We start from the raw sequence: 21,303 nt of genomic DNA on the forward strand, positions 1-21,303 counted from the left end.
TGTAGTAAATCCTGCTTAGTCTATGTGGATTCTAGTATGATGCTACAATGTTGACTTATTTTTAATTTTACTTTTGTATTTGTGTTCATTACTGAGATTATACTCATTTTGCTTTTCCTTTGAGGATACATTTAGTGGGTTTGATGGTTAGAATCATAGTAATTTGGGGGGGCTATTTTTATTTTTATTTTGACTTTTTAAAAAATTTAAATTCAATTAATTAACATGTATTATTAGTTTCAGAGGTAGAGGTCAGTGATTCATCTTATGTAATACTCAGTGCTCATTACATCATATGCCGTCTTTAATGCCCATCATCCAGTTATCCTACCTCCCCCAGCCTCCTCACCTACAGCAGCCCTGAGTTTCCTATGATTAAGGGTCTTTTAGGGTTTGTTTCCCTCTCTGGTTTCATCTTGTTGTATTTCTTCCTCTCTTCCGCTATGATCCTCTGTTTCTTAATTTGTTTCTTAATTTCCACATATGAGTGATCATATGATAATTATCTTTTTTGATAGACTTATTTTGCTTAGCATAATACCCTTTAGTACCATCCACATCATTGCAAATGGCAAGATTTCGTGTTTTTGATGGCTGACTAGTATACCATTGTATATGTATATACCACACCTTCTTTATCCATTTATCTGTGGATGGACATCTGGGGTCTTTCTATAGTTTGGCTGTTGTGGACGTTGATGCTATAATTATTGGGTTGCAGGTACCCTTTGTATCACACTATATTTGTATCTTTGGGTTAAATACCCAGGTTGTAGGGTAGCTCTATTTTCAACTTTTTGAGGAACCGCCATACTGTTTTCCACAGTGGTGGTACCTTGTTTGCATTTCCACCAACAATGTAAGAGGGTTCCCCTTTCTCTGCATTCTCACCAACATCTGTGGTTACTTGACTTGTTAATTTTAGCCATTCTGACTGGTGTGAGGTGGTATCTCATTGTGGTTTTGATCTGTGTTTCCCTGATGCCAAGTGATGTTAAGTGTTTTTTTTTTTTTTCTTATGTCTTTTGGCCACGTGTATGTCTTCTTTGGAGAAATGTCTGTTGAGGTCATCTGACCATTTCTTGACTGGATTTCTGTTTTTTGGATGTTGAGGTTGGTAAGTTCTTTATAGATTTTGGATACTAGCCCTTTATCTGTTAAGACATTTGCAGATATTTTCTCCCATTCTGTAGGTTGACTTTTAGTTTTGTTGACTGTTTCCTATGCTGTGCAGAAGCTTTTTATCCTGATGAAGTCCCAATAGTTCATTTTTGCTTTTGTTTCCCTTGCCTTTAGAGACCTGTCTTGAAAGAAATTGCTGTGGCCAAGGTAGAAGAGGGTTGCTGCCTGTGTTCTCCTCTAGGAGATAGATGATATCTCACATTTACGTCTTTCATCCATTTTGAGTCTATTTTTGTGTATGGTGTGAGGAAATGGTCCAGTTTCATTCTCCTGCCTGTAGCTGTCCAATTTTCCCAACACTATTTGTTGAAGACATTGTCTTTTTTCCATTGGATATTCTTTTCCTGCTTTGTTGAAGATGAGTTGACCATAGAGTTGAGGGTCCATTTCTGGGTTCTCTATGCTATTCCATTGATCTGTGTGTCTCTTTTTGTGCCAGTACCACACTGTCTTCACGATTATGGCAATGCAATAGAACTTGAAGTTTGGAATTGTGATGCCCCCAGATTTGGTTTTCTTTTTCAACAGTCCTCTGGCTGTTTGAGGTCTTTTCTGGTTCTATACAAATTTTAGGGTTATTTGTTCCAGCTCTGTGAAAAAAGTTGATGGTATTTTCTTTAGGGATTGAATTGAATGTGTAGATTGCTCTGGGTAGCATAGACATTCTAACCATGAGCATGGAATGTTTTTTCTATTTCTTTATGTGTTCCTCATTTCTTTCATGAGTTTTCTGTAGTTTCCTGAGTAAAGATCCTTTACCTCTTGGTTAGACTTATTCCTAGGTATCTTACGGTTTTTGTTGGAATTGTAAATGTGATTGATTCCTTAATCTCTCTTTCTTTGGTCTCATTGTTAGTGTATAGAAATGCAGCTTGACTCTGTGGATTGATTTTATATCCTGCCATTATGCTGAATTCATGTATCAGTTCTAGCAATTTTTAGGTGGAGTCTTTCTGGTCTTCTGCATTCAGTGTCATGCCATTGTGAAGAACGAGAATTTGACTTCTTTGATGATTTGGAGGCTTTTTATTTCTTTTTGTTGTATGATTGTGGTGGCTAGGGCTTCCAGTACTATGTTGAAAAAGAGTGGAGAGAGTGAATATCCCTGTCGTGTTCCTGACCTTAGGGGAAAAGCTCTCAGTGTTTCCCTGTTGAGGATGATATTTAGTGTGGGTTTTTCATATATGGCTTTTATGAGTTGAAGTATGTTCCCTCTATCCCTACACTGCAGAGAGTTTTTATCATGGAAGGATGCTGTATTTTGTCAAATGCTTTTTCTGCATCTGTTGAGAGGATCATATGGTTCTTGTCTTTTTTTTATTGATGTAACATGTTGATTGATTTGCAGCTGTTGAACCACTGTTGCAGCTCAGGAATAAATCCCACTTTGTACTGGTGAATAATACTTTTGATGTACTGTTGGATCTTATTGGCTAGTACCTTGATGAGAATTTTTATATCCATGTTCATTAAGGATATTGATCTGTAATTCTCCTTTTTGGTGTGGGGTCTTTGTCTGGTTTTGGGATCAAGGTAATGCTATTCTCACAGAAAGTGTTTGGAAGTTCTGTTCTTTCTAACAGCTTCAGAAGTGTAGATATTTTTTTTTTATTTTTATTTATTTATGATAGTCACAGAGAGAGAGAGAGAGAGAGAGGCAGAGACACAGGCAGAGGGAGAAGCAGGCTCCATGCACCGGGAGCCCGACGTGGGATTTGATCCCGGGTCTCCAGGATCGCGCCCTGGGCCAAAGGCAGGCGCCAAACTGCTGTGCCACCTGGGGATCCCTAGAAGTGTAGATATTAATTCCTCTTTAACTGTTGACATAATTCTATCTGGAGGCCATCTGGTCCTGGACTCTTGTGTGTTGGAAGATTTTTTTATTACTGCTTCAATATCTTTGCTGATTATGGATTTGTTCAGGTTTTCTATTTCTTCCTGTTTCCGTTTTGATAGTTTATGTATTTCTAGGAATGCATCCCTTTTCTTCCAGATTGCCTAATTTGTTGATGTATAGTTGCTCATAATCTGCTCTTATAATTGTATTTCTTCGGTATTGGTTGTGATCTCTCCTCTTTCATTTATGATTTCATTTATTTGAGTCCTTTCTCTTTTCTTTTTGATAAGCCTGGCTAGAGATTAATCGATTTTGCTAATTCAAAGAACCAGCTCCTAGTTTTGTTAATATGTTTTACCTTTCTTCTGGTTTCGGTTTCATTGATTTCTGCTCTAATCTTTATTAATTTTCTTCTCTTGCTGGATTTAGGCCTTATTTGCTGTTCTTTTTCCAGCTCCTTTAGGTGTAAGGTTAGGTTGCATGTTTGAGACTGTTCTTGTTTCTTGAGAAAGGCTTGTACTGCTATACTTCTCTCTTAAGACTGCCTTTGCTGCATCCCAAAGGTTTTGAACAGTTGTGTTTTTATTTTCATTTGTTTCCATAAATTTTTAAAATTCTCCTTAATTTCCTGATTGACCCATTCATCCTTTAGGAGGAAGCTTTTAACCTCCATGTATTTGTATTCCTTCCAATTTTTTTCTTGTGATTGAGTTCAAATTTTATAGCATTGTGGTTTCAAAATATGTATGATATAATCTCAGTCTTTTCAAACTTGAGACCTGATTTGTGACCCAGTATATGATCTATTCTGGAGAAAGTTCCATGTGCGATTGAGAAGAATGTGTATTCTTTTGCTTTTAAAAAAAATACTCTGAATATATTTGTGAAGTCCATCTGGTCCAGTGTGTTATTCAAAGCCCTTGTTTCCTTGTTGATCTTTTGCTTAGATGATCTTTCATCTCTGTGAATGGGGTGTTAAAGTCCCTTACTATTATTGTATTATTATCAACATGTTTCTTTAATTTTGTTATTTATTTGTTTATATATTTGGTTGCTCCCATGTTAGGGGCATAAATATTTACAGTTGCTATATCTTCTTGTTGGATAAGCCCTTTTGTTATGATACAGTGTTCTTCATCCTTACTATAGTCTTTGGTTTAAAATCTAGTTTGTATGACGTAAGGATGGCTATTCCATCCCTCTTTTGATGTCCATGAGCATGGTAAATGGTTCTCCACCCTCTCACTTTCAATCTGGTTGTGTTTTGGGGTCTGAAAAGAATTTCTTGAACATGGCATATTGTTGGGTCTTATTTTATTTATCCATTCTGATACCTTATATATTTTGATTAGAACAATTAGTTTATTTACATTCAGAGTACATTTTGAAAGATGTGAATTTAATGCCATTGTATTACCTCTAAAGTCACTGTTTTTATAGATTGTCTCTGTTCCTTTCTGGTCTTTATTACTTTTCGGCTCTCTGCTCGCAGGATCCCCCTTTAATATTTTTTATCTGGGTGGTTTGTTTGTTTGTTTATTGATTGATTGATTGATTGCATGGGTGGTTTAGTGTTCACAAATTCCTTTAGCTTTTGTTTGTCCTGGAAACTATTTTTTTTTATAGTTAATGGAGTATTTATTCTTTATTAAGTAATGGAGTACAACTATTCTGTGTGTGAAGTGGGTTTGAAATATCGTCCCACTTTTATATATCTAAGACTGAAACTGAAGTGTTTTAAATCTCAGTCCATGCTCTTCCACTTTTTGTTGTTGAAAATATTTATCTATCAGAATATGACTAAAATATGACTAAAATGTATCAAACTTTTTTCCTTGATCATCTTGTCACTTCATGATATGTGAAAAAACAGCTTCTTTAAGAGTTAAAGGAAGCTCTTCAAACATGCTTATAATTGATATCTAACAGTTTGTTTGCTGATCTGTCCTGGAAACTTTTTATCTCTCTTTCTATTCTGAAAGACAGCCTTGCTGGATAAATTATTTTTGGCTATATATTTTTCTCATTTAGCCCGTGGATTATATATATCATGGCCGCCCTTTCTGGACTGCCAGGTCTTTGTGACCAGGTCTGCTGCCAGTGTTATATGTCTACCTTTGTGGGTTAAGGGCCTCTTGTCCCAGGGTACTTTTAGGATTGTTTCTTTGTCTCTGAGATTTGCAAACTTCATGAGGTGTTGATCCATTTTTATTGATCTTGAGTGGCATTTTCTATGTTTCCTGGACTTAAATGCCTGTTTCCTTCCCCAGATTAGGGAAGTTCTCAGGTATAATTTGTCCAAATGAACATTCTGCCCCTTCATCTTCTGAGGCCCCCTATTATATGGAATTATGTTGCTTTATGGTATTGCTGAGTTCTTGAAGGCCCCCTTTGTTATCCAGTAGTTGTTATTTTCTTCTCTTCTACTTACGTTCCTTATTTTCCATCGTTTTGTTTTCTATGTCACTGACTCCTCTGCCTTATTCATCCTTGTTGTTAGAGACTCCATTTGTGATTGCATCTCAGTAACAGCATTTTAAATTTTGGCCTGATTAGATTTGAATTTTTTATTTATACCCTAAAGGATTCTCTAGTGTCTTCTATGCTTTTTTCAAGCCCAGCTAGTATCATAATAATTGTTATTTTACATTCTAGTTCTGACATCTTACTTATATCTGTTTTTGATTAAATCCCTGGCAGTGAGTACTACCTTCTGTTCTTTCTTTTGGGGTGAATATCTCCATCTTGTCATTATGTTGAGAAAAGAATAGAAGAAAATGAGAGAATAGACAAAAATAACAGAACAATAGAAAAAAAAATGCAGAAGAAAACAAAAAGCAAACAAAGTAAGAAAAACTCAAGAAGTAAAACAATAAAACAACAAACTAGATCTTGGGTGTATTTTGGTCTGTTTGTTAAGAGCAACCATATCCCAAAATATCAAGGAAAGATAAACTCATATATATACAAAAATAAAATAAAATACAATGATAGGCAACCAAAATAAAATATATATATGTGTGTATATGTATATGTATGTATATATGTGTGTATATATATAATATATATATAAATAAAAATTAAAAAGAATTAAAGAATTGAAAAAATAAGAAAGTACCTGAATGAAAGTAAAACTGAAAGACTAAAGAATAGAAAGAACTCCACAAATGCTATATAGTGTTTTCCTCTAGAGCTGAAGTTCCTCAGATCTCTGTGATTGGTGAACTTGGTGTTAGCTGGTTGTTCCTGCTGGTCTTCTGATGGAGGGCCTGCTGTGCTGATGTTCACATGCCCTTGCCTACCCTGGTGGAATTTTTCTTCCCTTGTAAGCGGCTCCAGATTGCACTGTGTGCACTGTTTTGCTCCTTGAAGGCTTTCAGCACTGGTTGGGGCAGGCAGGGGATGAAAACGGCAGTGCCCTGATCTTTGTCTCAGAGTTGGAAGTTTGTGCTCGTCGCTCTTCAGTGAGCCCTCAGAATAGCAGTCAATCACTCTGTCTCCCTGGTTTCTGTCCGAACTCTGTGTTCACTCAGCCTGTGACTGAACTATTTTATCTGAAGCATATGAGTGAGTTTCGAATCTCCAAATGTTATGGATTCGTGAGGTATGGACCCATGCTGTTCCTCCAAAATTCCCTCCAGGTTGGAGGGCCGTCTCAACAAGCATCTGCCTTTTGTGCTGAGACTCTGCCCAGAGAATGGTCGTGCGAACATGCAGCAGTTTGCAGTTTATTGTTTGTAGTTTATGGCAACCCAGAGCAGAAGGTTGGCACCTAGACTCATTGTTTACAGCTGGCTTCCCCACTCCTATGTCTGGGAACTCTGTCACACTCAGCCACCTCCATTCTTCTTTTGACCCCTGGGATCCTGAGACCATGCTTTCCCATGAAGGATTCCACCCTGCTTTGCCACCTCAGCACCTTTAATCCAGTGATGTCCCTCACTGTAGCAGACTTTTAAAAGTTCCGGTTTTGTGCTCTGCTGCTTATAATACTTTGTGGTAACCTCCTTAAGCAGGTTCCCTCTCCTCCACAGTTTCCTCAGATATATCACCCCAGATGCCAAGTCTTCCTACTTCCTACCTTCCAAAAAGTGGTTGCTTTTCTATTTGTAGCATTGTAGCATTTCTTTTTCTCAGATGTCTCCATGATTTTGCAGGTGTTCAGAATGATTTGATAACTAGCTGAAATCCAGGGATCAGATGAGCTTAGGGTCCCCTATTCCTCCACCATGTTAACTCTTCTCCTCCCTGGGAATTTCTTTAATGAGAGGACAAACATCATTTCAGGCATCTTCATGTTCACCTAGGCCCCTTCTCCCTCACAGGGAGAGACATAGAGGCATCTTACTTCTGCTCCTATGAGTCTTAGAAAAAGATGGTTTCATCAGTCATCTTAAAGTTCTCTTCTTCTGGCATGAAGCTTTCCATTTGACATCTTGTTTTTATGTGTCCAATGTTGAATGATTGATTTTATAAACCTCTTAACCAAGAAGTGTTTTCTTAAATAAGCCTTATTAGGATTTGTTCTTGAATTCTTTGTGTGAAACTTCTATGTATATAAAACTGTGTTGTTTTGACTTAATTGCCTTGATTGGAAACTGCATGCTGTTTACTTCACAGCGGCATTTCTTTGGTGCAGATGTCGTATAGGGAAATGTCCCTGCTACATTACTGTTTTTTGAGATGACTGGTAGAAGCATCCTGTCCTGTGCGGTCTGGTTCTAGGGTGACAGGGTCACTGAAAGCATTGGAGAAAGTGGGAATTGCCAGCTGGGCTGTGTGAACAATAGGCATTTTGCAAAACATTTAACTATATGCATATTCTCTGATATTTTGTGTGGGTTTACTGAGTTGAGCATTGGTGTGTTTATGTCATTGACTGCCTATTAGTGTATCATCTCCAATTTTAGTTCAGGGATTGGCTGTTTTTTCAAATAGACTTGTATTGGAATGCCACCTTGCTTACGTATTGTTTGTGGCTGCTTTCCTGTGACATTGGAACAATTGAATATTTGTGACAAAAACCACCTTGTCCACAAAGCGTAAAAATACTTACCATCTGAACTTTTTGTTAAAATTTGTTGATCTTTAGTTGTTTATCTAAAATAGAGCAAGAACTTAGTCACTTACAGAGCAATTTAGTTTCTTTTTTTTAATATTTCTTCTCATTTCTCTTCCTCTACAGTTTTTACCTGTTTTTTTCAAAAATTCACATTTTTTGCATTTTTACAAAGCTTTTAGCTTAGTTGTCAGTAAAAAAAAAACCAACCACATTTTTGTAATTTACTTTATTCCTTTATTTAATATTTAATTAGATTATACTAACCAAATGTTATTGGAAAAAAGTGCTGTCATGCAGTTAATTTGTGGTGGGTATGATAGGAACACTGTGGAGGCAGACCTGAGAGATAGTGGCAGAGAGCTGCAACTGTGTATGATGGGTCCAATTATGGTATTTTATGGAGGCACTGGAGCTGTGTTCTGTGTTCACTACTTGGTTGATCTGAACCCAGTCATTGAACCCAAACCAGTTAGAGTCAGGACTTTATAATTTTTTTAGCTAAAACAAAAAGAAAACCCAGCTATCCTTTTCTTAATTGGTTCTGTATTAACCTGAAGTATAAACTAGATTTCATTTGGTTAGTAGTAATCTGTATTGTGTTAACTGTATATATTAGTGGTCTAGATTGTTACCAGTTATATTCAGTATTTGCAGCCACTTAAGAGTTGCATTAAGATATACAGTTATTTTTACTTAAATATAAATATATTTGTATTTTTTAGGTCAGGTGTGGTCTTGGGGAGATGGTGACTATGGGAAATTGGGCAGAGGTGGTAGTGATGGATGCAAAACACCAAAGCTTATTGAAAAACTTCAAGACTTGGATGTTGTGAAAGTTCGATGTGGAAGTCAATTTTCTATTGCTTTGACAAAAGATGGCCAAGTTTATTCATGGGGAAAAGGTGACAACCAGAGACTTGGACATGGAACAGAGGAACATGTTCGTTATCCCAAACTCTTGGAAGGCTTGCAAGGTGAGTGAAAAATGTAAACTTTTAAAACTTTTTGAAGATTTTTCTTTAGGAATTTTTTAAAGTTTGCAGGTTTTTCTCTTTTTTTACATAATATTTTATGAATGACTCCTCATTAGAAGGCTTTTACCCATATTTTCATAGGTATAGATAATGAATGGAAAGTGGTTTTGTTTCTGTTAAAAATGGCATAGAATTATTCTCACCAGATTTCATTTGAAATTTATTCAGTTTTACTAATATTGATAAGTCCTTTTTGGGGCTGGCATCTATTCATTACTAAGTAAGCTGGTCTTAGTGAGATTAACTTCTGTTGGTGAGGTCATGTATAGTTATACTGTAGACATTGCTAAGATGATGGATATGCATGGTGCTGTGGGACCACAGTGGGAGATAGGATTAGTGTGCTTGGAGTGGTCTCATTTGAGCTTATCCTTGATGGGTAAATCCTGCTTGTCTGGTTACAAGCACATCCAGCATGCATTCTAGATAGAATGGGAGCCAAGGCATGTACTTGTGCTTTGCAGATGCCTTCTGAATTGTGGGAAAAGTTGGTGATTGGTGTATCAGGTGGCCTGTAGTGCTAAAGGGGGTTGGCAAACTGTTTTTTTTTTTAAAGGAGTAGAATAATAAATATTTTAGGTTGGAGTACCATACTACGTTGTATGTCTCAACTACTTTCTTTTTCTGTTGTAGCCCGAAAGGAGCCATAGATAATATATAAACATGGGCCTGTCTGTGTTGTAGTACAACTTTATGCATAAAGATAGTCCTTGGCCTTTGTTTGGCATGAGGGATAAAATTTGTTGAATCTCTGAGCTAGATTCTACTTTATGTTTTTGCTTTTTTTCAAGGGAGTTTGGAAGTGAGGCTTTTACATGGGACTTGCTAGTTTCTTTTCTCATCATTTTCATTTTATAACATTAATACCTTGGGGGTGACTGGGTGCCTCAGTTGGTTAAGCATCTGACTCTTGGTTTTGGCTCAGGTTGTGATCTCAGGGTCATGAGATGGAGGGACTGTGCTTGAAATTCTCTTTCCCTCTCCCCTTTCCCCACTCATGCATGCATGTGATTTCTCTCTCTCTCTCTCTTGTATATTTTTTTATTGGAGTTTGATTTGCCAACATACAGTATAACACCCAGTGTTTAGATAATCCCATCAAGTGCCCTCCTCAGGGCCCGTCACCCAGTCACCCCATCCCCCTGCCCGACTTCCACTACCCCCTCCCTGTTCATTTCCCAGAGTTAGGAGACTCTCATGTTCTGTCACCCTCTCTGATTTTTTCCCACTTACTTTCTCTCTTTTCCCCTATAATCCCTGCTACTATTTTTAATATTCCCCGTATGAGTGAAACCATACAATGAGTGTCCTCCTTTGATTGACTTACTTCACTCAGCATAATATCCTCCAGTTCCATCCATGTTGAAGCAAGTGATGGGTATTTGTCATTTCTAATGGCTGAGTAATATTCCATTGTATATATAGACCACATCTTTATCCATTCATCTTTTGATGGACACCGAGGCTCCTTCCACAGTTTGGCTATTGTGGACATTGCTGTTATAAACATTGGGGTGCAGGTGTCTTGGCTTTTCACTGCATCTGTATCTTTGGATAAATCCCCAGCAGTGCAATTGCTGGATCGTAGGGTAGTTCTACTTTTAACTCTTTGAGGAACCTCCACATAGTTTTCCAGAGTGGCTGTACCAGTTCACATTCCCACCAACAGTGCAAGAGGGTCCCCCTTTCTCCACATCCTCTCCAACATTTGTTGTTTCCTGTCTTGTGAATTTTCCCCATTCTCACTGGTGTGAGGTGGTGTCTCATTGTGGTTTTGATTTGTATTTCCCTGATGGCAAGTGATGTGGAGCATTTTCTCATGTGCTTGTTGGCCAAGTCCATGTCTTCCTCTGTGAAATTTCTGTTCATGTCTTTTGCCCTTTTCATGATTGGATTGTTTCTTTGCTGTTGAGTTAATAAATTCTTTACAGATCTTGGATACTCTCCCTCTCTCTCTCTTAAAAAAAAATAAAATAAAATAAAATACTTGAAACATATTAATACCTTGATGACAAGGTATTATGGTGTTTATTATTTTCTAAGTTTCTGAGATAAGTTGTAGGATAATACCACTGGTTGTATGCTATGGAGCTGTGTTTGAATTTCATTAACCTTCTTGTTTATATTTTTTTCACTTAGTAAAGGAAATCTGCTTCCTCAGCTCTATTTATTAGATAGAGAGATAGCTTACTATGAAAGCATTTAAATGACTGATGGTACAATTATTTTGGCCAGTGTCAACTTATGATAAGCTCTTAAGAAAGAACTGTTCTCCTTCTTCTAGTAGCGTTTTGCAGCTGAATTATGTTTTATGTCTGTTTTCAGACTACAATCTAATTATACTAAAAATTAATAACAAGGATGGTTGGAAAATCCCCAAATACATGGAGATTCAACAACAAACTTCCAAATAGCTCATGGTCAACGAAAAAAATCTTAAGAGAAATTTTAAAATATTTTGAAATAAATGAAAATATAAATAAAATTTGTGGGATGCAGTGAAAACAGTGCTTAGAAGGCAATTTATAGCATTGAATGTGTATATTAGAAAAGAAGAAAAATCTAAGTAATCTTTGTGTACAGAAAAGAAAACCATTAACAAAATGTAAAGGTGGGGCATCTGGGTGGCTCAGTTGGTTAAGCGTCCAACTTTTGATATTGGTGAGATCAGGGTTGTGAGATTGAGCCCCACACTAAGCTCTGCAATGGATGTGGAGCCTGCTTAAGATTTTCTTTCTCCCTCTGCTTCCCCTGCAGTCCCTGCACACTTTCTCTCTCTCAAAACAACAAAAAAGTAAAGGCAACCTATAGAATGGGAGAAAATATTTGTAAATCATATCTCTGATAAAGGGTTAATATCCAAAACATATAAAAAGGACTCTTACAGTTCAATAGCAAAACACACAAAAAAACTAACTCAAAACCAGTTTGATTAAAAGTTGGCCAGAAGACCTGAGTAGGCATTTTTCCAAAGATGACTTATAGATGGCCAATAGTACATGAAATAGGTGCTCAGAATCATTAATCATCAGAGAAATGCAGATCAAAACCACAAGTGAGGAAACACTTCATACCTGTTTGGCTACTATAAAAAAGACAAGAAATAGAAGTATTGATGAGGATGTGGAGAGAAAGACACTCTTGTGCACTGTTGACAGGAATGTAAATTGGTATGGCCACTGTGGAAAACAGTAAGGAGGCTTCACCAAAAATTAAAAAAAGAACTGCCGTATGATCTAACAATTCTACTTCTGGGTGTTTATCTGAAAGAAGTAAATATGCTAACTCAAAAAGGTATTTGCATCCTCATGTTTGTTGCAGCATTATTCACAGTAACCAATATCTGGAAACAACCTTAGTGTCCCATTGGTAGATAAGTAGATAGAGAAATGTAGTGTATACATATGATGGAATATTAGTCAGACATAAAAGTAAGGTAATTCTTCCATTTGTGTTAACATGGATGGATATTAAGGGCATTATATTAAGTAAATAGGTCAGATAGAGAAAGAGAAACACTAGATCATCTTACTTATATGGGAATCTAAAAAAATACTGTCCCCAAAATTCCCCCCAAAACCATAGATGCAAAGAATAGATTGTTGGTTGCCAGAAGTGGAGGTTAGGGGGTTGGGTGAAAATGGGTGAAGGTAGTCAAAAAGTACAAATTTCTAGTTGTGAAATAAGTCCTGGGGATACAATATACAGCGTGATGTATAACAGTAGTTAATTGCACTTTATTGAATATATGAAAGTTGCCAAGAGAACAGATCTTAAAAGCTCTCATCACAAGAAAAAAATTGTAATTATGTATGGTTATGGATGTTAAAATATATATCAATAGTTTCCACCTTAGACAACTGGATAAAGGAGAACAGATTAAATCCAAAATAAGAAGAAGGAAAGAAATAATGAGAGTTAGAGAAGAAACCAATGAAATTGAAAACAAAATCAATAGAGAAGATCAAGGAAACCAAAAGCTGATTCTTTGAAAAGATTAATAAAATCAATACACCTTTAACTAAGCTAAGAAAAAAAGGGAAAACAGGACACAAATTACTAATGTCAGAAATGATAGAGAAGACCTCAGTACAGATCCTATTAACATTGTAAAGATGATAAAGGAATACTAAGAACAACTCTCTGTCCACAAATTTGGTAACTTAGATGAAATGAACCATTTCTTTAAAAGACACATTTGCCAAAATTCATACAAGAAATAGACAAACTGAATAGGCTTATATCTCTTAAAGAAATTGAGTCAATAATTAATAACTTTCCAAAACAGAAAGCATGAGGCCCAGATAGGTTTACTAGTAAATTCCACCAGATGTTTAAGGAAGAAATTTCTCTATAATCTTTTTTCAGAGGATGGAAGCAAAGGGAATATTTTTTTAATTCATTCTGTGAGGCCAACATTACCCTAATACCAAAACCAGACAAAAATATTATTAGAAGAAAATTACAGACCAACATCTCTCATGAATATAGATGCAAAAATCTTGAACAAAATATTAGCAAATAAAATTCAACGGTGCATAGAATTAAACATCACTACCAAATTGAATTTATCCTACGTATGCAATGCTGGCTAGTTCAACATTCAAAAACCAGTTCAATGTAATCCATCAAATCAAGAGAAGAATAAGAAAAATCACTGATCATATTAGTAAATGCAGAAAAAGCATTTGATAAAATCTAATACCTGTTCATGATAAAAAAAAAAACTCAGCAAACTAGGAATAGAGAGAGAATGTGATTAATTTGATAATATCTACAAAAATTCTACAGCTAACATCATACTTAATGGTCAGAAATTTAATGCTTTCCCATTAAGATCAAATATAAGGAAAAGATGTCTCATCTCACCATTTCTTTTTAAAATCATATTAGAAGTTCTAGCTAATGCAGTTAAACAGCAAAAGGATGTTAAAGGCATATAGTTTGAGAAGGAAGAAATAAAACTGTCTTTGTTCACAGATGACATGAATGTTTATGTAGAAAATCTGAAAGGATCAACAAAAAAGCTGGAAGTAATAATTATAGCAGAGATGAAGGATACAAAGTTAATATATCAAAATTGACTTGGTATATACTGTAGTTCCTGTATACTAGCAACTAAGCAGTGGAATTTGAAATAAATACAAAATACTGTTTACATTAGTATTAAAGTGTAATAGGTGTAACTCTAACAAAATAAGTACAAGACCTACATGAGGAAAGAGAAGAAACCAATGAAATTGAAAACAGAAAATCAGTAGGAGAGAGAAGATCAAGGAACCAAAAGCTGACTGTTTGAAAAGATTAATAAAACCAATGAATAGGTAGGTATAACTCTAACAAAATAGGAACAAGACCTATTTGAAGTCATAGATATAATTCTAAGTACAGAACCTATATAAGGAAAATTATAAAACTGATGAATGAAATCAAAGGAGAACTAATAAATTGAGAGATATTTTTTGTTTATGGATAGGAAGGCTGAATCTTGTCATTTTTTTCTGTCTTGATCTGTGGATTTAGTGCAGTCTCAGTCAAAATCTCATCAAGTTATTGGGAATATTGACAAACTTATTCTATATTTTATGCAGAGAGGCCAAAGACCTAAGATAGCTAACACAGTATTGAAGGAGAAGAGCAGGTTGGAGGACTGACACTACCCAACTTCGAGATTTAATATAAAGCTACAGTAATCAAAACAGTATGACATTGATTAAAATATAGACAGGTTATTGGAACAAGATAGCTCAGAAATAGACCACTACATATAGTAATTGATCTTTGACAAGGGAGCCAAGGCAATACAAGGAAGTTGGAACAAGTAGACATTCACAGGGAGAAAAGAAAAATGAATGGATAATTGATAATGGAGGATGCTATGCATGTGTTGGGGTGGGAAATATATGGGAAATCTCTCTGCTTTTTCCTTAATTTTGTCATGAACCTAAAATATTCTAAAAGTAGAAAGTCTCAATGAGGCAAAAAAGAATATACTTTGTATGGTTATACCTTAGGACAGGAGAATAAGAATAATTAAAATACACTTGTCTTTTTCTGAATGAAAATCTGAATAAGGAGACAAAAGTAACTTTTTTTGTACTAAGGTAATTTTCAGACTTTAGATCTTAATAAATTGTAGCTAGTGAAACATAATGAGTTTTAATAACATACATGAAGCAGATGAATTATGTATAATATTAAGGCAATTAACTATCTTTTAGAAGTTGACATTAAACACCTCCTGACCTGAATGACCTATAGCAGAAGTCAGGTGTGAAGCTGTGTTGTGTCACTCTTTCCTCCTAGGGAAGAAGGTAATTGATGTGGCTGCAGGCTCCACCCACTGTCTGGCTCTGACTGAGGACAGCGAGGTCCATAGCTGGGGGAGCAATGACCAGTGCCAGCACTTTGACACCTTGCGTGTGACCAAGCCTGAACCCGCTGCACTGCCAGGACTGGATACCAAGCACATAGTTGGAATTGCTTGTGGACCTGCTCAGGTACCGTGTAACTAGTGTGGAATAGATATGTTGTGGAATTTAGGCTTCCTGTCCTCCACTGTTGGTATGTAGAATAACCATTGATATGTGTGTGTGTGTTGTCCTTAGATCCGGTAGTTGTAGTGAACTCACATTACTTACTGGAGTTCATGTTGATTCCCTGGGGTTTTCTTCAGAAACAGTTATGTTGGCCGAACATGGAGACAGTTTTATTTCTTCTTTTCTCTATATTTCTTTCCCTTGCCTTATGCACTGGCCAGGACTTCCAGTATGATGTTGAAGAGTAGGTGAGAGGGCAGGGTACATCCTTGTTCCTGATTATAGTCGGAAAGCATTTAGTCTTTCACCATTTGCTAGGATGTTGGCTGTATGATTTTTTTTAAGTAGATGCCTTATTATCAGAAAAGGAAATTCCCTTTAACTCCTACTTTTTTGAGAGTTTTTCCTGATCCTGAATAGGTACTGAATTTTGTCAAATGCCTGGACCCTGGGATCAGGCCCTGACCCAAAGGCAGATGCTCAACCCAAGCATCCCAAAAATTGTTTCTTTAAGAGATAACAGAACTATTTAGAGTGTTTCTTCTTGAGTGAGTTTTCCTGGTTTGTGGCACTCAGGGAGTTAGTTGTTCTGTTTCATCTAAGTTGTCTGATTTTTGTGTATAACGTTTTCCTTAGTATTCATTTACTAAACTTTCAAAGTCTTTGGGGTCTGCAGTAATACTGTATTGCTAATTTTTGTTTTATTTTTCTTTGTCAGTTTGGCTAGAGACCATTTTATTGATCTTTTTAAATAACTAGATTTCAGTTTAATTTCCCCCTTTAGGGCAGCCCTGGTAGTGCAGCGGTTTAGTGTCGCCTGCGGCCTGGGGTGTGATCCTGGGGACCCGGGAATGGGTCCTGTGTCGGGTTCCCTGCGTGGGGCCTGCTTCTCCCTCTGCCTGTGTCTCTGCTTCTCTCTCTCTCTCTCTCTATGTCTCTATGAGTAAATAAATAAAATCTTAAAAAATTCCCCCTATATATTTCATTGGTTTATTCTCTTGTTTTAATCCCCCCTCCCCCCCCTTCAGCTTGCTTTGGATTTTTTTTATTTATTTATTTATTTATTTATTTTCTTCAAGAGGAAGCTTAGGTTAATTTTAGACCTTTCTTCTTTTGTAATATTTAATCACTTGATTGCTATAAATTTCCCTCTGAACAGTCCTTTAATGCACCAATACATTTTGATAATTTTCATTTTTGTTCAGTTCAAAATATTCTCTAATTTCTCTCAAGAATTGCTTTATGACCTATGGATTATTGTGTGATTTAATTTCAAAGTGGAGATTTTTCTGTTACCATTTTGTTACTGTTTTCTAGTTTAATCTTACTGTGATTAGAGAACAAACTATCTGATTTTAATTCTTCTAGATTTGTTAAGATTTATGTTATGTCTCAGGATATGTTTTCTTTTTTTTTTTTTTTTTAATTTTTATTTATTTATGATAGTCACAGAGAGAGAGAGAGAGAGAGGCAGAGACACAGGCAGAGGGAGAAGCAGGCTCCATGCACCGGGAGCCTGATGTGGGATTCGATCCCGGGTCTCCAGGATCGCGCCCTGGGCCAAAGGCAGGTGCTAAACCTCTGCGCCACCCAGGGATCCCCAGGATATGTTTTCTTAACTGAATATTCAGTGTGTGTGTTTGAAAAGAGTTATGTATTTTGTGGTTGATGTATTTTGCTGATACTGGGTAAAGTGTTCTATAAATGTCAAATCCAGTCATTGATGGTATTATTCAGTTCTACATCCTTTTTGATTTTCCGTCTGCTTGTTCTGTCCCTTTCTAGGAGGGTAGAATTGATATTTCCAAGTATAATTATGTACTTCTCCATGTCATTTTTCAGTTCTATCAGGTTTTTTAAAATATTCATGCTTTTGGCCATTAAAAAAATTATGGTCAACTCTACAGTGGTGTTGAATATATTCATGAGATTGTATAACCAACACTGCTATTCGTCTCCAGACTTTGTCATCATCCCAAATAGAAATTGTACCCATTAAACAGTTGCTCTCCATTTCTCCTCCTCCGGTCCCTAGTAACCTCAAATTTACTTTCTGTTTCTGCAGATTTGCCTATTCAAGATACCTCATATAAGTGGAATCATATAGTATTTGACCTTTTATGTCTGGCTTGTTTCACTTATTTGGCATAAGGTTTTCAAGGTTGATCCATGTTGAAGCATGTTTTAGGATTTTATTCTTTTTAAAGGCATAATAATATTCTACTATATGTATATCCCGCATTTTACTCATTCGTTTCTCCTTCGATGGACACATGAATTGTTTGTACTTTTTGGCTGTTGTGAATAATACTGCTATGAATATTAGTGTACAAATGTCTATTTGAGTCTCTACTTTCAGTGTTTTTGAATATATATATATTTCTAGAACGGGGAAGGCTGGATCATCTGGTACTGATGAAGACGTTGAGGAACTGTCAAACTTTTTCCACAGCAGTTGCATGTTTTTTACATTCCTACCAGATAGACACAAGGGTTTCAGTTTTTCCACATTTTTGTTCACACTGGCTACTTTCTGCTTTCCTTTTTTGTTTGTTTGGAGCCATCCTAGTGGGTGCAAAGTGGTATTTCATTGTGGTTCTGATCTGCACTTACCTAATAGAAAAGATGTTGAGCATCTTTTCATGTGCTTATTGACCATTTATATATCTTCTTTGGGGAAATGTCGATTAAGTCCTTTGCACCTTTTTTGAATTGTGGTTTTTGTTTTCCTTTCTTTTTTGAGGAGTTCTTGATATATTGTGGCTATTAATCCCTTATCGAGTATATGATTTACACTATTTTTTTTCCCTTTCTCTACCTGTCCTTTCATTCTGTTGATAGTGTCCTTTGATGCTCACAAGTTTTAAATTTTGAATAAGTCCATTTTATTTTTTCTTATTTTGCCTGTGCTTTTGGTGTTATATATATGTATATCTCTCTCCAAGAAATCCACTGTCATGTAGATTTTACCCAGTATTTTCTTCTAATTAGATTCATGGGAATTTGCCAATGTCATAGGTCTTGTTTACTGTAGCTATATAAGAAGTTTATATTCTAGTTCCTTTGCCTTTCCATATAAAGTTTAGAATACGTAGCTCTATTGGCAAAAACATCTTGCTTGGACTTTATTTTTTTTTTAATTTATTATTTATGATAGTCACACAGAGAGAGAGAGAGAGGCAGAGACATAGGCAGAGGGAGAAGCAGGCTCCATGCACCAGGAGCCCGATGTGGGATTCGATCCCGGGTCTCCAGGATCGCGCCCTGGGCCAAAGGCAGGCGCCAAACCGCTGCGCCACCCAGGGATCCCTTGCTTGGACTTTAATAAGAATTGTGTTCAACCTCTTATCAGTTTGTGGAGAATTGCCAGTTTTGCTATATATACTCCTTCAATCAGTGAAAATGGTACGTCTAAACATTTATTTACATCTTCTCTGATTTCATTTATCAGCATTTCCAGTGTATAAATCCTTTACATATTTTGTTAGATTTACATCTTTTACTTTTAACCTGCCTATCTCATGTATAGTGAGTTTCTTGATCACTATTGTATAGGTGCCTTTTTTTTTTCATTCTTGAGCCAATCTGTCTTTTAATTGGTATATTTACTATAATTTTTGACATAGATATAGTTCTTCCATTTTATTGTTTGTCTTTTGTTTGTTTTCTATTACTTATTTCTCTATTGTGCTTTTCCTGCCTTTTTTGGAGCATATGAACATTTTTTTAGTATTCCACTTTATTTTGAATTTGACTTTATTTTTTTATATAGGTTTTTTTTTAGTGGTTGCTGTAGGTTTAACCAGATACATACTTAACTCTTTGTAGGCTACTTAGAATCAGTATTTACCATTTTAATTGGAATGTAGAAACCTGTTGTTTAATTTTCAAGTACTTGGAGATTTTTCTGTTTTTTTATATCTAGTTTTTATTGATGTCTAGTTTCTATTGTTGGTTTCTAGCTTAATTTTACTATGTGTAGAGAACACACTCTGATTTTAGTTCTTTTAGATAATTATTTTATGATTAAATATTCTAAATATGACTGTATTCTGTTGCTGAGTGTTGTATAAATGTCAATTTATTCTACTTCATTGATGATTTTCGGTTTGTTCTGTGTTATTAGGAGGGTAGTTTTGCTATCTTTATATATTTGGATTTATCTATTTCTTGTTTCATTTCTTTTTTTTTTTTTTAAATTTTTATTTATTTATGATAGTCACAGAGAGAGAACGAGGCAGAGACGCAGGCAGAGGGAGAAGCAGGCTCCATGCACCGGGAGCCCGACGTGGGATTCGATCCCGGGTCTCCAGGATCGCGCCCTGGGCCAAAGGCAGGCGCCAAACCACTGCGCCACCCAGGGATCCCTTGTTTCATTTCTATTAGTTTTTACTGCCATATGTTTTATAGTTCTGTTATTAGGTGTACATAATTCAACATTGTTTGGTCTTCTTGGTGAATTGACCCATTTATCATTATATAAAGTTCTGTCTTTAGCCCTGGCAATTTCTTTCCTCCAACGTTTGCTGATATTAGTATAGCTATTTTCTAATCCTTTACCTAGCCCTCTTTAATCTTTATATTTAAGGTAGATTTCTTTAAGGTTGATATCATATTTAAGTTTTGGTTTTTGTACATCTTGACAACTTCTACTTTTTTGTTTGGAGGTTTAGATCATTTAAAGTTAATGTAATTGGGCAGCCCGGGTGGCTCAGCAGTTTAGTGCTGCCTTTAGCCCAGGGCCTGATCCTGGAGACCTGGGATCCAGTCCCATGTCAGGCTCCCTGTATGGAACCTGCTTCTCCCACTGCCTGTGTCTCTGTCTCTCTATCTCTGTCTGTCTTTCATGAATAAATAAATAAAACCTTAAAAATAAAAGCTAATGTAATTATTTATAAGTTGGATTTATTTCTACCATTGTTTGTTTTTTGTTTGCTTTTTTATATTTCTTTGTCTTTTCCTGACTTCTTTGGGGTTATTTGAATAAGTTGTAGTATTCCTTTTTAACTTAGTTGTTTCTTTGTGTAGTTTTTTAGTGGTTGCTCTAGAGATTAAATATACCTGATCTTTCATTATTATTATTATTATTTTTTAAAAGCACTTGTTAGCATTTAATGAACCTCCCCCTATGTGGCTTCAAGCTACTAGAACGCAGGTGCCCCCCACGCACTTTATCTTCTCCTCAGCTCTTCTACTGAAGAATTTGGCCTTCACGATGACAGGCTGTTTTGGGAGCTTTCCCTTTCCCAAAACTTTGTAGTAGCCCCATCGCACCACATCGGTAATAGGAGCAGCTCCAATCTTGTTTTTGGCAGCATTTACCCGTGTCTGCTCACTGACTAAGGTCCACAGTTTATCAAGGTTGACAGTTGGGCAGAAGCTCTGGTTCCTCTTTAAGTGGTAATGTCTCATACCGACTTTTCCAAAGTAACCTGGGTGATATTTGTCAAAGTTGATCCTGTGATGATGCATGCCACCAGCATTACCCCGGCCTCCTGGGTGCTTCCGGTGTTTGTTGATGTGTTTGTGGCCATGGCTCATGTGGCCCCAAAGTTTCCGGGTCTTCCTCAGTCTGGATGGCATGTTGGTGGCCCAGAGGAAAAAGCCTGATCTTTCATTATTTACTTACAGTTACTTTTAACTGTTCAG

At 36.3% G+C, this 21,303-nt stretch overlaps 1 protein-coding gene and 1 pseudogene across 1 annotated transcript in view; one reads left to right on the forward strand and one right to left on the reverse strand.

The window, feature by feature from the left end:
- The window catches only part of HERC2 (HECT and RLD domain containing E3 ubiquitin protein ligase 2), a 242,709-nt gene that overhangs the window by 68,219 nt on the left and 153,187 nt on the right, over window positions 1-21,303 (forward strand). Inside the window, 2 exon segments of the mRNA XM_038532568.1 lie at window positions 8,804-9,055; window positions 15,422-15,615. Of these exon segments, the coding sequence (XP_038388496.1) occupies window positions 8,804-9,055; window positions 15,422-15,615 (446 nt within the window).
- LOC479004 (ribosomal protein L27a pseudogene) lies at window positions 20,754-21,259 on the reverse strand (annotated as a pseudogene).

This window comes from Canis lupus, chromosome 3, assembly GCF_011100685.1.
Source record: "Canis lupus familiaris isolate Mischka breed German Shepherd chromosome 3, alternate assembly UU_Cfam_GSD_1.0, whole genome shotgun sequence".
Classification (NCBI taxonomy): Eukaryota; Metazoa; Chordata; class Mammalia; order Carnivora; family Canidae; genus Canis; species Canis lupus.